General features: G+C 40.7%; 1 protein-coding gene across 1 annotated transcript in view; it reads left to right on the forward strand.

Annotated features, from left to right (window-relative positions):
- INPP5F (inositol polyphosphate-5-phosphatase F) overlaps positions 1-15360 on the forward strand; it is a 41551-nt gene extending 26191 nt beyond the window's left edge. The window contains exons 9-21 of the mRNA XM_042019458.1: positions 1108-1287; positions 1675-1742; positions 2185-2309; positions 3640-3717; positions 4462-4582; positions 6509-6637; positions 8136-8253; positions 8769-8967; positions 9840-9911; positions 10005-10078; positions 11286-11414; positions 12147-12234; positions 12718-15360. Coding sequence (XP_041875392.1) covers positions 1108-1287; positions 1675-1742; positions 2185-2309; positions 3640-3717; positions 4462-4582; positions 6509-6637; positions 8136-8253; positions 8769-8967; positions 9840-9911; positions 10005-10078; positions 11286-11414; positions 12147-12234; positions 12718-13852 — 2516 coding nt within the window. The 3' untranslated portion in view covers positions 13853-15360. The remainder of the gene's footprint in view (positions 1-1107; positions 1288-1674; positions 1743-2184; positions 2310-3639; positions 3718-4461; positions 4583-6508; positions 6638-8135; positions 8254-8768; positions 8968-9839; positions 9912-10004; positions 10079-11285; positions 11415-12146; positions 12235-12717) is intronic.
- The last annotated feature ends 902 nt before the right edge of the window (positions 15361-16262 follow it).

Here is a 16262-nt window from a genome sequence, read left to right on the forward strand (position 1 = left end):
AGGACTGTGCCTTCGTACCACTGCTCACTTGGATGCATTTAATTCAGTTCCAAGGAAAATGGTTTGTCAGAACAACTTGGAGTAAATACTTGAGGGTTCCAGAGCAGTATCTAGTTTGCAGTCTGCTTTTTTAATACTAAATTGTTACACAGATACAGCAACTGAATTCTAGAGGGAGAATTTCTTATTGATTCCTTCTTACTGTTAATATCACTTTGTTCATCTGATTGCTAGTCCAGAGCATAAACTGTGTAGAATTTTCTCCCTGTCTGATTAAAGGCTGTGATGCTGCTCTGACAATCTCTCTATAAAGGTCCCTATTACAGGTATTTTGCATTCCTTTCCCTTCCCTACTTTTAATCTCTTCCCCTCTGTGCTGTCATGGTTCAGATCAAAAGTTTAGTTCAGTGCTACTTCAGGAATTGGAACTGAATTTCCATGACCTTGAATATTTTTCCAACTCTCGTATTCCTTCCCCATCCTTTGCTACCACCTGCATCCTTTCTGAAATAATGATGTACTCTCCTTTGAGTCAAGGATATGTATGCAAAAACTTCTCTGTTTAATGAGCAGTGCAGAGCTGGGCAGGCATAAAACTGTAGTCAGAGGAGCATTATTTCTTCTTAATGTGCAGAGTTCGTTACACAGGTTAAAACAAGGAGGGGAAGCCTTCTGTTTAGTGGAACATGCAAATCTTTTTGAGCTGCTTGTGGGATCTCTGTGAGAAGTGGAGCCTCTGTCACTAAAAGTGGCCTTTAGGTTCATGGAAAATACTGAGTACTAAAGTAAAACTTTGTGCTAAATGTGACAGAACAGGCAGAAATGTGTCTTTTAAGGTGGACCAGAAGTATTTGTGACTTTATAGTGCCATTAAACTGCCTTGCCCTGTCAGCTTACTTTCTGCTGCTCATAGTATATCAGTAAATAAACTTTATCCATGTAGTCAAGATAACTTCTGGGGAATGAAGTAGGATAGGAGTGACTTCTGCCATTGGTCACGGATTTGGGCTAGAACTGTTGTCTTGTGTTAGCATGGTCACAGACAGCAAGTTATTAATGTTTAAGACAAATACTTAAGGATGACTTGCCCATTCTCATTCCCCCTAGGAATGCGGTATAAGCGGAGAGGTGTTGATAAAAATGGAAATGTGGCAAATTATGTTGAGACAGAGCAACTGATCCATGTCCATAATCACACCCTTTCCTATATCCAAACACGAGGCTCTGTGCCTGTTTTCTGGAGCCAAGTTGGGTACAGATATAACCCACGGCCCCGGCTGGACAAGAGTAAGTATTTGGGTGCAAAACCTAAAAATCAGGGGTCCCTTGCCACTCCTCTTCTTTTGGAAGAGGTGTTTATGTGGGTGTGTGGTGCATGTGTAGAGGGATGAAGCAGGTTTATTAAAAGTGAAATTTTTGTCCCATCTCCTCTGCACAAAAGGCAAAATGCAGCAAAATTCAAGAATGTGTTTGCTGTACACTAGATTGTAACAGCAGTGTTGAAGCTGAGCAGATTAATGAAAGGCCTTTTAAAGTAATTTTGTACTATGTGTTATTATCTTTAAGCTAAGCTGTCTTGGTTTTTTAGAATACAAATCTGGGCATGATTTAATACATCAAACAGGACTTACTTCTGAACAGGCTGTTTCTGTCTAACACTGCTCCCGCTTGCAGGTGAAAATGAAACCGTGTCCTGTTTTCGTGCGCACTTTGAAGAACAGCTAAAAAATTACAAAAAGCAGGTGAGTGTTACATGACAGAACAGTAATCTCGTGAAAATGCAGGGGATGAAGGTTGATGTTTTTAGGTTGTTTTTCTTGGTGATGTGTTGTGGGTTTTTTTTAGAAGCTTGTTGACAATTGGAAGGTTGGTACATAAACAGAATTTTACTTTAGGTTTTTCAAATATCCTTGTAAGTAAACAGTAAAACTCAGGAATAACTTATGGAAATGTGTAAACCCTATTTCTGTGTACCTGTGTGGTGCATTCAGAGCTTCTCTGTATGAAAATTTGTGTAGGCAGGGAGCTGTTGGAGCTCATTTGTTTTAGGTACAATCTAGCAAAGATTGTAACTTCAGCAAGATTGCTACAAATCTTTAGCTCCTGAGGTATTTGTTATTGCGTGTAAATCTAAGCAAGTTATGTAGCAGATGATGAGTGTTAAATAATTAAACTTTTGAACAGGTTATTATTAATTTGGTGGATCAGACAGGCAGAGAGAAGATTATTGGAGATGCTTACCTTAAACAAGTTCTTCTCTACAACAATGCAAATCTGACTTATGTTTCATTTGACTTCCATGAGCACTGGTAAGAAACTTTTAAGAAAATGTCACTTTGCATCTTTTTTATTGTCATGGAAGGTGAGTATAAGGGAGGAGAAAACCCATTGTTATTTCTACTTCTGCATGAAACAGAAATAATTCCTTTAAACAAGAATACAGGTTTTAAACTAAAGCACTATAAAACTTAAAAGTTTGGGTAACCAAGCACTGCTGTTTGTGATGTTGTGTCCCTGACCTGTTAAATATGCAGTCACTTATTGGGCAGTTTGACTCACACATTTTAAAGAGTTTCCTTAAACATGCCATGGATGTAAAGCTGTGGCTGACCTGCTTTTTCAAGCTATGTAGTATTTGGCTTTTAATTCATTAGTTCTGTTTCTCTTCCTTGTTCCTATAAAAACATGATGGGATCTTTCAGGAGCCCGATGCTGTTATTTCAATATAAAATACACTGGATTTTATCTTAATCTGGTGTGAGTAGTTGCTGTTATCATGACTCCCCTCTGACGCTGCCATGCTCTAGAGCAGTGCTCACATGCCCAAGCATCTCATCTGTCACAGGCATGTATTTCTCCTGCTCCCCTCAAGCAGGCTGCATTTGTGTGGGGTCTAAACTGGTTTAATCTTCATTTCCAAACTTAATCTAGGGATTGCAGCTGGCCTGGGGGTGCATTACTGGCTGAGTATGGCATTAGTAGATTTTGTCAGAGGGGGTGGTGGGAAGTGAAACCCCTCTCAGAACAGAATTGGCCTTTGAGAGTTCTGTAGGACTGTTGGCACCCTGGATTGATTTGATAATTAATCTTTTGTATGAAGGAGCTTTCATTTTCCTTCATTCACTTTTCTCCTATGAACAGCTGTAGTGACCAGGACTGTTTCTGCACTGTGAGCAGAAGTGAATTGAGAACAATCCTGAAAAATAACCTGATAGGGTAGGGGGAGGACGGGGTGATGTGTCCATAGGTGGTTTTCTCTGTACAATCACTGACAAAGCAGGACTCACCATCCCAGTTCCAAATCTACAGCAGTTACTTTTATTGAGACTAAAATGAGAACAGAATGTTGCACATGCCTGAATAGCTGCACGCTTATTCTTCCTAATGGAAGCAGCATTAAAAAATGCAAATCCTTGAGAATTTCATGATCTTTTAACCTCTTGCCTTGGACTTGGATGTTGAACTGTACTGCAGAATAGTTCTGAATATTGGCTGCTGTTTAAAGCTCATTGCAGGAGGGAATGCTTGTCTCTCTCGTTTAGCCAAAGCATTCTTTGTTAACATTACAAATAAGATAAAGTTATTAAATAAAGTCACTGCTCTAGTTCAAACTAACTTCTGTGAAATTCTGTGTTTCAGCCGAGGAATGAAGTTTGAAAATGTTCAAACACTGACTGATGCCATTCATGATATTATTCTTGACATGAAGTGGTGCTGGTAGGTACTTCACTGTTTTTAGACTGGTAGGGAACATTTGTAGAGGAAAACACCAACAAAGAGTAGATATTCAGAGGCCTTAATTTTCTCCCAGCCAGTGTGTTTTATATTCCTCTTTTGGTGTCCAGCTTGTCTGTCAGAGATTTTGTGTTCTGAAGTGTTGGTGTTCAACCCATGTGAACTCAAAAATTCTCAGGTGCTGTTTCCTGCCCTGGATTTGTTGCATTTCACACTTTTAGGGTCACTCACATTTGATGTGAAACACTTTTTATTTGACCCAGAAACTCTAGAATGGCAGCCTTACTGTTCACAGCAAGTAGACATGTGTGACCTTTGGTTTGAACTGATTAAAGTTCATACCTTTGGGTAACAAGTGTGGCTGCAGCCTCAGTCAATTGTTCTTTGTTGTTCTGTATTGCTGTCATTATTATTGGCTTCTCTGTTCTTGAAATTAAATGCCTTTGCTCTTGAAAGCTTGTATTATGTATGCATGAGTTGAATTCAGCATCTGATTGCATCTCAAGTTTGTGGCCCCAGTAGGATTTATGTCTGACATCCAGCCTAGATTAAAGAGGAGGATAAGTTGGAACAAGAGGAGTTAATTCAGAGTGGGGTGTGGCTGGGGTGGTGAGTGCAACCACAAATAGTGCTCCCTGTGTAAAATGTTCTACTGTTGATAGAAGCTGACAAATTACACTGGATTTTGAGTGTCTCAATGTGCTTTTGTTTTCTTCCTGTTGAAAGGGTTGACCAAGCTGGAGTGATCTGTAAGCAGGAAGGAATTTTCCGGGTTAACTGCATGGACTGCTTGGATCGGACCAACGTTGTGCAGGCTGCTATTGCCAGAGTGGTCATGGAGCAGCAGGCACGTATCACTGAGGGGCTGGGTCAAGTACTGAGTGCCTCACACCTTAGTTAGTATTCACAGAGAAATCTGTGTGTTTGAAAAGTGCTAAATTAACATCTACTAACAAATCTTTGCAAAATGCTTGAAGAGCCATGAAGCTGAGAGGAATAATACATACAAATGCAAGACTTGAAATCATTATAGAACAGTGATGCTTCATGTCCTTCTTCAGAAAGGACTGACTGTCCACACCTTGGGAGAGGATTGTCTTGTTTGGATTTAGTTATTTCAGTTTAAGTTATGTAGGAATACAGAGTTCAGAAACAAGACACCTTCCCCTGCCAAGTCCCTCGCTGGAATGATGTTAAAGGACTAACATCTAACAAGTTGGATGCTATTTTAGGTGCTTTGAAGTGAAATACTGTGATGCAGCAAGTAGGGAGATTAGTTGTCCCTTCTGTGTGTAGAAGAATAATTAATTCATGATGTAAACAGCTGTGATGGTTGTGACTGTTGTGCTGTGGAATTCTCCCTGTACAGAGCAGACTGAGAGTACTTTCCCTTAGTTTTTCTCTTTGCCCTGGCCCCATTTGCTTTTTTGCTCCAAAAGCTCAGTGGTGACTCTGTTCCCTTGTGAAGACTTCACTGATACTGTACTGCTACAGACAAAGTGCAGACTTAATGTCCTGTAACTGAAACATCAAAGCCCCAGTCACAGCCCAAAATGAGCAAACCTGATTGTGGTTAAAGTGAAGGAGAAAGGATGGATCCTTTATTAGGATGAAAAGTGAATGGTTCTGACCATTGTATCTGGCAGTTCCTCTTTGTCATCTGCTGTTATGAGCTCCTGACACAGGAGGAGTACTGAGGACAAGGGGAGGGATCAGCAATCCCACAGTCATTATTTTAGAATAGGATTTCTATCCACGGTAACTCTTGAGTTGCAAGGCAATTCTTTCAAAATCAGGAGTGTAATAGATTGTTGTGAAAAGGCTTCAGTAATCATTGCTGAAGTGTGAGCTTGTGATGTGCTGCATCATTGTTGTATTGTAGCTGAAGTCCTTGGGAGGCCGTTCATGACTGAGAAATGCCCTGAGCACTGCAGGGTCGATGCCGTGGAGTGAAGGACTGAGAGTTACACCTACTTGACCCTTCTCTTCCTTGGAACCACAGGACCTGCTCTCTCTCATCTGGAAACTCGATAGGGCTTTCAAAGTTAATGAGCAGCTTTGTGTCAATTTTCATCTAACTTGCAAAGAGTGCTTGAACATTTGGTTTCATTTGTAGATTGAAGTTTGCCCATGATTTATTCCAAGTTATCCCTATCATTTAGTGACTGCATTGCAGTTGTGTGTGTGCTGCTCCATCCACTCAGGGTGTGTGCAAAGCCTGATGTTGGTGTTGTACCCCAGGCTTATCTGGGGAAAACTGAAGGGCTGGTTGTTCTGAGAGGGAGATATCTTACTTTAGTATCAGTGTCAAACAGTAACTGTCCAAAATGTGCAAGCACTACTAATAAACCAACAGAAGTTATTTTTCTTTGTTTTCAGAGCCTTGACGTCATGAATACTTTTGCAATGGAAGACTTACTAACTTGTTTATTTTAAAATTGTGATGTCTTTTTTTTGAGGATTCTCTATTAAAAAATTTCTTTTAAAAAATGTATCTTGAGAATCTACAGTAACTTGTTTGCCTTCAGCTAATTTTTTGATGATTGACTTAACATCCATAATTCATGTTACTGCTGCCTCCAGTGATACGATGTTCAGCAGTAAATCACCAATTCATTAATTTAATCTGACAAATTAGCACAATGGCTTCCTTTCCCCGATCACACAAAATCTAACAAACGCTTGGCAAGCGTTTCCATTTTCTTTACCAAGCTCTGATACTGAGAATGACTTTTACTTTGGGCATTGAATTAATACACATGTCAAATTCCAGCTCAAAAAACTGGGTGTGATGCCACCAGAGCAGCCTTTGCCAGTGAAATGCAACAGGATCTACCAGATCATGTGGGCCAACAACGGCGATGCCATAAGCCGGCAGTACGCGGGCACTGCAGCCTTGAAGGTAAGGGAGAGAACCTCACCTGCCCTCAGGAATGTCTTGTGTTACAGGGCTCATGTGCGTTGGAAAACCCTGGGATATTTAAAAGTTCACCAAATATTCTGTGTGGTTTTGTTCTGGAGAGATGAGGCTTTGCAACAGAAGAGTGTTTTGTGTCGCACTTGGTGTGAATCGGAGAAGAGCTGAGCGCTCCCTGCACTTTACCTGCATTCTGTTCCCTTCATGTCTGGGTACAAAGCAGAGCTAAGAGTTTAAGATATATATTAATTATTACATCCATCTAAATTTTAGCATGGTTATAGTACTTCTAAGCAGTTACAATACTTAAATTCTCCAAAGTTCTGGAGATCGGGCTGTGTAGGTAGTAGGGTGATATTAATTAGTTACATTTTCTAAATACTTTCCTTAATTAGCTGTAATGCACTCTGTCTACCAAGATTAAGCATAAAGCTCCTTGCTCTGTACTTCTGCTGCTCTGAAAAGTCGTAGAATTTACTCAAATTTGCTGTGTATAACTGGTGGAACAAATTTTAGTAGTATTTGCATTTGACATAAGAAAAATAATTATGGTGGACATGCTTAACACTTAAATCTCTCTTTAAGTATCTTTACTGATCTTTGATTAGTTGATTGCACTAATACTAAAAAAAATATAAAAACCAGCCTGACATGCTTGTTTTCATTGAGTATATTAAACTTTAAATCTGAAGCTCAGACCTCCATTTCTAGATCTACATTTTCAGGCCTTCTGCTGGAAGATTTTTCTACTCACTGTTGAGCTTCATGGATTAAATTAATTTTAATTGTGTTACTTCTTTTAATTTGAAAGTGAAACACACTTTGAAATATCCTTCATAGGAGTTGATGTGGCTTTTAGAACTGCTCTGTGCCAGTGTTTAGAGTGTCTCTGAAAATAGAATCCTCTAATGAAGTGTAACTACCAAAACAGCTTTTTATTCAAATTCTAAGCCTTCTGTGGCCTAGAAACTTTCTTTTGTTTCTGGGGTTGTGAGGATATGTGCTGCTTTCCCTCAGTATGTTATGCTTGTCTTGTTTTGGTAGCAAAAGCAGAGAAGATGAAAACCATTTTTCAGTAAGCTTCAGTCTTTTCTATTGTTCCAGTAGTGTTCCTGTTACATTAAAGGCCGAAAAATAAAGGGATTTTTTCTTTTTGGGGTATTGAAGCATCACAGTGATTGATGTCTTGAAAGTCCTGCTTCAGTGTTAGCTGGCTGATGTGTCCAGATTTGTTTTCTCTTGGAATTTCCTACTGAAATTTTAAGTCTGTCAAAACCAGGATTCTCTGCAGAGTCAAACAATGCCAGAAGATGCTCTTTGAAAAAAATCAGTATTTTGAACTTCTATATGAAATAGTTACTTGAAGATAATTCCTGAGTTGCCATCTGTTCAGTTCGGAGTTTCAGAGTGCCAGATCCTTTGAGCTCAGCCTGCTGCTCCGAAGTTTCATATTTGCATGGTATTTGCATGTTGTGTGTGACAGGGTGACTTCACAAGGACTGGTGAAAGGAAGCTGGCAGGGGTGATGAAGGATGGAGTGAACTCTGCAAACAGATACTACCTGAATCGTTTCAGGGATGCTTACAGGCAAGCAGTCATAGGTAAGAGCACAATTTCAACCAAGCTGAGCTATGGTGTTTAGAAAAGATTATTAAATCATATTGGCATCTTTCTGACTGGGTTTTTTTTTTCCCTGTTGCTTAAAAGCACCTTGAGTGTGTACAGTGTTCATGTCTGTGCTGGGCACTATAAGGAAGAGTCTCACTCACTTTGGAATTTAAGCAGCACTCAATTCACAGTGATGGCATGCAGTGGGACTCATTGGAGACTTTGCCTCAACTTCATTTTAGCATTAAATGTCTTGTAGCATCTCTTTTTTTTTTAAGACAAAGTTAAATTTATGTAGCAAGTGTCTCTTAAAATGATGAGGAACTCTTTGTTTTTCACTGAAAATAGGGTTATACCTACTAAGCTTTCAGTTTCAGGCAACATTCTATTCAGAAAGACTACCAAGAGCATCATTAAAATGCAACATTTGGAAGGAATTTACAGAACTGTTGCTATCTATCACTTTTAACTGTTTCATTCTTGTTTGGTATGTAATGGATTGTTTTAGATTTGATGCAGGGTATCCCTGTGACAGAGGACCTGTACTCCATATTTACAAAAGAGAAGGAGCACGAAGCCCTGCACAAGGAGAGCCTGAGGAGCCACCAGGAATTGATCAGCCAGCTGCTGCAGAGCTACATGAAACTGCTCTTGCCAGATGATGAAAAATTCCATGGAGGTTGGGCACTCATTGACTGTGATCCCAGGTTTGTTGAGCAAAGTTAAAATTGATCAGCTGCTGCTCTGACACCTCTGTTAATTACTCCTGATGTTAAAAGGTTTTGATAGCTGATGTGTAAACAGAAAACAAGTGGACAGTTCCTGTAGAAGGACAAGAATGCTTGAAGGGTTTGAATACTTAAAGTTATAAAAGAAAAGGTCCTCTGAACATGTGCTTTTCCCTAAGTGCTGTAAAAACGGTGCATGCTGGAATTACCTTTGAGATGTCATCTGGAAATGGATGCATTTGCTTAATATTGCCAAAACGTGGCAGGTACCATGAGGAGAACTAAGAAGGGTTAGAAGGGAGTGCTTGAGGAGCTGTTCGTTATTGCTTTATAGGGAAAGTGTACCTTGACTGATCAGATTGAATCCCTGGGGAATGAGTCAGCAGTAGGTCAGTCCTAGATTTCTGTTCATGGAAAGTAATGGGCATAAACTCTGGATTTCACTCCTTATCAAGGTCAGAGTTCAGTAGCCTGTAAGAGATAAACAGTGGTTAGATCTCCTGCAGTTTAAACGTCAGCACCTAAAACCAGCACAGAGCTGGTTGTTACAACAGCTATTCAGGGCACAGACTCATCACCCTCACTGAGTCTGAGGTATTTTTCCATTTCTCTGGTAACATTTTTAATAGCTTGTGGGCTATTTATTTTTGGACCTTCTGGTGACGTATTTGAGCTAACTTCAGGTTTGAGAAAGAGTGTTGCTCACATGGATCCATTTGATAACACACCATGATTGAAGCTTCTTGTAACTTGTGGTCAGCTGTAAAAGACTGTCCCCAGAACACACTGGGCATGGGTTACAGCTCTGCAGATAAAACCTTCTACCCTGTATTTATTTTTCTTCCCTTCAGTCTCATCGATGCCACTCACAGGGATGTGGATGTGCTGCTTTTACTTTCAAATTCTGCCTACTATGTGGCTTAGTAAGTTACCACTTTCCCTTACTGTGTGTAGTTTATTTTAGTAGCTTTGCTTTAGATTAGCAGGAAGCACTAAATTCTGTTTTTTTCTTCTAGTTATGATGATGAAATCGACAAAGTGAATCAGTACCAAAGGTTAAGTCTTGAAGCTCTGGAAAAAATAGAGATAGGTAAGAAAACAGTCACTCTGTGTCTTTTTTTGAGTGCTCTTAACGACGGCTTGATCACTTACCAAAGCATCCTGCAGCTGCATTGAAGCAGCAGTCCTTGAAGTGTGGCACATACCCTGGGCAGCCCACCTAGAAATGGCCCTTGTGGCTGATAACAGATGCCAGGTTCTTCCTACTGCTGCAGGTGGAAGCTTTGATCACCAGAAGGGTTCTCAAGTTTTCCCTCTTTCAAACGGAAAGAACCACAGAGTTATCCAAACAGATTTCATTATTTATCAAATGGCAGTAACAATTTGATCAACTTCTGCAATGAGTCATGGGTTTGTGCATTCAGTGCTCTCTTCCTTTGATCCAAACACAGCAGCTGGCTTGGAATTGTACTTTAGATCTGTTTCAGAGCTTTGTAAAACTTCTTTCTCAAGGTCTGATAACAAACATGCTATTACAAAAGCACCTGGTTATGCTGATTTAAGTTATTTGCTATAGAATGTAATATCTGCAGGCTAAATTCAGCATTTTCTGCTGGAAGCATTAAAGATGTGATGTCTTTGGATCATGAGAAAGGTGATCCAGTTGGAGAGAAGGGAGTGTGTGGCCCCCTGATGGAGTTTAATCCTCCATTACACAATACACAGTGATGTCATCATCCCTTGACTGTAACTTTCACTGTGTCTCTGCAATTTCTAAGAGTTCAGGGGAGAGGTCTCCCTCACCTGTGTATTGTGGAGAGCTGTATCCTGAGGTACAGAACGGAGAGAAACATCTACATCTACACCTCCTTTAATGCTGTAAATGATGCAGTGCACTGAAGAGTTGAAGTACTTGATCTAAATCTTGAAACTTAAATTATGTCCTCTTGATAAAAATATATTAGCTTTCCCTTTAATCCTTGCAGGAGCATTCCCTAAAAAACCCACAGGATGTAAAAAGTGTAAAATTTTTTTTTCCTTCTGTTTGAAAGGGTGATCTGTAATAAACAATCAGGCTGGATTGTAATAGACACACAGAGTCTAATTGCTTTTTGTAAGTTATTGATTGTTTAGTTAGTGTGCAAATCTTTCATTTAAAGTGTCTATCCTGCTCTAATGAAAACATGATGCCTTTTAGGCTGAAAAAGACTGTCAGCATTTACATGCCTTTAGGTACAGACTCTGCAGTATCTCTTTCAGTGTTTGGTTAAAGATTTCTAATCTGGTTTCTCTCTCAGGGCCTGAGCCTACTCTCTTTGGCAAACCCAAGTTCTCTTGCATGAGGCTGCATTACAAATACAAAGAAATGAGTGGATATTTTCACACTCTCAGGGCTGTGGTTCGCAGCCCAGAAGAGGATGGAAAAGGTTTGTATCCTATGTAAAAGATTGAGACATAAAAGTGTATTCAGGGTATCAGTGTTTCCCTAAAAAACAATTGTTCCATTGCTCTTATCCTTCTTCAGAAGTCATTCCAATAAAAATCCATTTGTGTGAAGTGGGAAAACAATTTAAAAAAATCACTCAGATGTTACTGTTGTAATAGAAAGGAAAATAAGTTTCAGATACAGCTTTGAAGCAATACATCTTTCTAGAACTGGAGTAATTCCTGTCCAGGTCTTAACTGCTCCAAAAACTTACAAAATCAAGTTAAAATTAGCTCCTAAAGACGTAAAGAAATGGATTTCTTTAGTGAAATCAATGTTTGGAAATGTTCTTGCTTGTTGTTTATCTAGATTAAATGAACACTAGCAGGGGAAAAAGTATTACTTCATACCTGGAGCACTGAGTTTTGTCAACAAGGATTAGAATAAATAAAATTGCTTCTCTTCCTTCCCCAAATGAAGCAGCGTGGCAGTGATCCACTTAATGCTGAGTATTTAGGGCTGAAGGAGAGTTTATTCTTTAGGCTTGTTTTGTAAGCTTTAAATGAGAATTGCAATTTGTAGGGCACAACCGTTCTGTGAGGTGAAAGGAAAAAAAAAACCAATAAAATCAAACAAAATTATGTTAAAATTAGACCTGTTACTTTGTAGATTGTGGAATATGGGTTTTTAAGGGTGTTTTTAAGGGTCTGACAGGCTGCTGCTTGGGTTTCAGACACTCTTCAGTGCATTGCAGAAATGCTGAGAATCACAAAGCAAGCAATGGGAATGGATGTGCCCATTATTGAGAAGAAGCTGGAGAGGTGAGTACCTAAATGATGTGAACCTTCTGTATCCCGCTTTTGCTCTCAACTCTACTGCTTTTCCCAGCTGAGTAGAAAGTGTAGTAAAAAAATCTTTTTTTACAGGTATTGCAGACTGAATCTTTGCTAAATATGGCTCTCGAGTACAGCATACACAAAGTCAGGGTTACAAAAATGGAGAATTCAAATCCTTTTTCATCGAAAACTAAAGTGACTGGAGAAACTGCCTGCTCCCCTTGTTTGGCTACTCTTCTGTATCAGCCCTCCTTTGTTTTTGTTGGTTTGAGCTTGATTAGCTTATATGGCTACAATATTATTATGTAAAAAAAGGATTAAATTTATTACTTATCTAAGGAAGGGGTAACTTAGGAATGCAAATGTCCATGTCTGTTAGAGAAATAGACTGGAAGACAATGAATACTTGGTGCTTATAAAAAAGACTGCTTTGATTGTACATTAAAGATCTTTTTCTTCCTCTTCTAGGAGGAGCAGCAAACCTCATGAAGACATCATTGGCATTCGGTCTCAGAACAGAGGGTCCCTGGCCCAAGGCAAGAATTATTTACTGAGCAAGTTTTCCTCTCTCAATCAAAAGGTGAAACAAACCAAATCCAATGTAAACATCAGCAACCTTCGGAAGCTGGGCAGCTTTGCCAAACCTGAAGTAAAAGTCAATTTTTTAAAGCCAAATCTGAAAGTGAATCTTTGGAAATCAGACAGCAGCCTTGAAACTCTGGATAATCCAGGAGTAGATGCTAAAGCCCCCAGTGAATCTGACACAGAAGGCTCGGACAATGACTCGTTCCACTCCGATGACTTCCTGACTAACTCCAAATCGGATGAGGACACCCAGCTGACGGATTCCCTGGAAAACATTGGCCCCACAGACTATGTGCTGCCCAGCTGTGGCATCATCGCCTCGGCCCCGCGGCTGGGCAGCCGCTCGCAGTCCATCAGCAGCACGGACCTGAGCATCAGCATTCCCGTTCCGGCTGAGGGCCAGGGCTGCCCGGCCGGCCGCTCCGACTGCGAGGACGTGCCCATGCCTTCTGCTGACAGCACAGAGCTGCAGTTTGCTAAGCCCATGGATGTGTACTGCCAGAGGTTCGTGCAGGATGCCCAGAGCAAGGGGTCCGATGTTCTGGAGCCCGAGGCTGGTTCTCGAGAGCCCCATCACACACTGACCCGAGCCAGCAGGAACACAGCCAAGAGGGCAGAACCTAAGGCTGAAGCTGTTGCAGACATTCCTTCCAGGCCGTCCAAGCTGGATGTTCAGTCTTCTGAGCCAAATCCTCAGCTCTTGGCTGTCGGTGGGCCTGACTTCGGTAAATCCCCCAGAAGCCCGGGATCTGTGTCTGGGAACCACGAGCCAGGACTCCACACCACTCCTTCCCCTGCTGACGGTAGCGGCAGCAGGGCCGTGTCTCCCTTTGCTAAAATCCGCAGCTCCATGGTCCAGGTTGCCAACATCACCCAGGCAGGATTGACTCAAGGGATTAATTTTGCTGTGGCAAAGGTCCAGAAGAGCCCTGCAGAACCAGAAGCTTTAAATGAAATCAAACAAAAAGAACTGAGAGAAATGTTTACGCAATGCCAGACACGAATAATTCAGATCTAGTTGCTAATTTGGGAAGTGTTCTTCTAGCTGTGGCTTCTAATAAAGTAACACAATGACATCAGGACTATTGTGGCATGAACTGCTACTGGATACTGGGATTGATAACAGGTAATTTGTTTACAGGCACTGAGAGATGCAAATGAATTTGGTTCTGATCAAGCTTCAGAATTCCCTCAGGCAGGTGAGACAGAACCTGTGTCAACCATATTTAAACAGGTAGCTTAGACACTGGGATTCAATAAGCATGCTGTCTGTCTTAGATGTGTTGCACAGTTATTTTTTCGAGACTAATTTTGTAGCTCCTCTGAATTATGTAGAAGGTATTTATACTCAAAAGGTGATACTGCACTTCTCTGACCTTACTTACCTTGCACTACACCAGCAAAATAAAGTACCGGTAAATTACATTTTATTTATTTTTGGACTAGTATTTTTACTTGTTTTCATTGAAGTTCTAGATGCAGCTCCATGAATTGTGCCTCTACAATGGGAACTGATGTGTTTTTGTTGAATTTGAGTATGTTAACCAGAAAGTAAGATTTCTTTGCTATCCTTTTCTTTCCAGACATCCTGGGACACTTTCATTATAAATAAAACGGAAAGACCCAATCTGAAATATCCACAATCCTGCGGTGCAAATTTCTTCTGTAGATTGGGTTTTTTCCTCACATGTTTTGAGGTGAGGGAAATGAAGCAAATGTCTTTGAATTGTCTTGCCCATGTTAAAAGCAATTCTGTTTTTTTAAAATTCCAAACTCTGCCAATTTGCTCTAATTTTTTGTCTCTGTGTAAAGCAAGACGAGCCAGATACCTGCCCATCAAGCACTGTGTCCCTGTGTGCTAGGATTCTCTTTAAATGTATCCTAGCTGCCCAGGTGCAAAATCCCAGCTAGCATCTAGAGCAGGAGGCCAGTGCACTGCTTTGTAAGATCAGTGTTGCATTAGAGCACAGCTGTCAGCATCTGCTCAAGACCAAATTCATGACCAACTCCAGCTTTGCAACTCGCAGGGTAAAGCGTCCGCTCATGCTGGGAACTGGATAAAAAATCCCTTCTCTCGGTGTGTCAAAGGATCCCATCTGTTAAATGCTCTTTCCCAGGAATGCCTTGCCATGCCATGCTCTAGTCTAGGACATTGTCCAAAAGCTGCTGTGAAGCAGGACCTTCCTGTGCTGTGGTTTGTGACTATAACCACCCCGACAGACCCAGTGCCTCTGTCCTCGTCCCTGTACTGTAGATAGGCTGCACGTGGTGTCCCCACAACGTCGTGTCCTGGGTAGGGTAGCTCTGTGTCTTAGGACTTGTACTGTGTCTGAAATCATTTATCACCTAACCCTATGGTCTGAAACTTTGATAAACAAATTTGGTTTATTTATTTTATTAAAGTGATGTGGGTTTGGGTTTTTTTTGAGTGTCTATAATTGTGGCTATATTTAAAATTAAACTACTGCTGTATTTTAATGTGAGCAATATACATGAGATATTTTAATAAAAAAAGTGGAATCAAAAGATGGGTTTGGTATGTGATGTTAAGGGATGTGGGACTGCAGGGCTCTGGGTGTTTGTTTCAAAGTTACAGACACGAGCCCCTGGCAGTCAAGGGATACAGCCATGGCTTCAGTTCTTTATCCTTTTAAAATGGTGCTGCTACAACTCTAAAAAGCATCTCTGGGCAACCTGTGCCAGGGCCTCACGACAATAACAGGGAAGAATTTCTTCATATTTAATCTCAATCCACCCTCTGTTAGTTTGAAGTCATCAGCCCTTGTCCTGTCCCTGTCCCTCTCCAGCTCAATGTCCTTCCAGCTTGGGAACTGTCCCATCCCTGGCTGTGAAATATTGGAGATGACAATGTGCACAAAACCATCCTCTGAGGCAATCTTAGAACCCAACTCTGCATTCCAGCCCAGCTGCCTTTTGAAGAGAGACTTCATTTTCTTCCTCGTATTTGTTGCTTCACTTCACAGTAATGCAGCACAAGTCAGCTGAAACCATGAATATTCATTTTTAGTGTTCAAAAAAAGAAATCGGTGATTTGAAATGGCATCAAGCTTGGCTCAGGTTTAGGATACACAAAAATGTTTCTCACAATAAGTACTCATTTTTAGTGTGAAGAGACAAAATAGCCAGATTGGCTGTACAGCAAAACCCCTCATGTTTAGAACAGGAAAATGCAGTAAAAAAGGGGATTCCTGTCCCTGTGATTTCAGTTAGGAGAAAGGACTTAGTAAAGGGGGGGTCTGAGCTTAATGAAAATTTGGCAGGAGCCTTTTGTGTTATTCAGAACAAGAGTAATTAAAATGTAGAAGTGGCTCCATCACAGGCTCCTGCAGGCTCTCTCCACACAGCAGCCTCCCTGGATTACTCCCAGCATTTCACTCTTTAAGCCACCCTTGGTAAATGAGTTCTGC

The sequence above is a fragment of the Corvus kubaryi genome, unplaced genomic scaffold (genome assembly GCF_017639235.1).
Source record: "Corvus kubaryi isolate FWS band 111438036 unplaced genomic scaffold, C.kubaryi_AGA036_p1.0 138, whole genome shotgun sequence".
Taxonomy (NCBI): domain Eukaryota; kingdom Metazoa; phylum Chordata; class Aves; order Passeriformes; family Corvidae; genus Corvus; species Corvus kubaryi.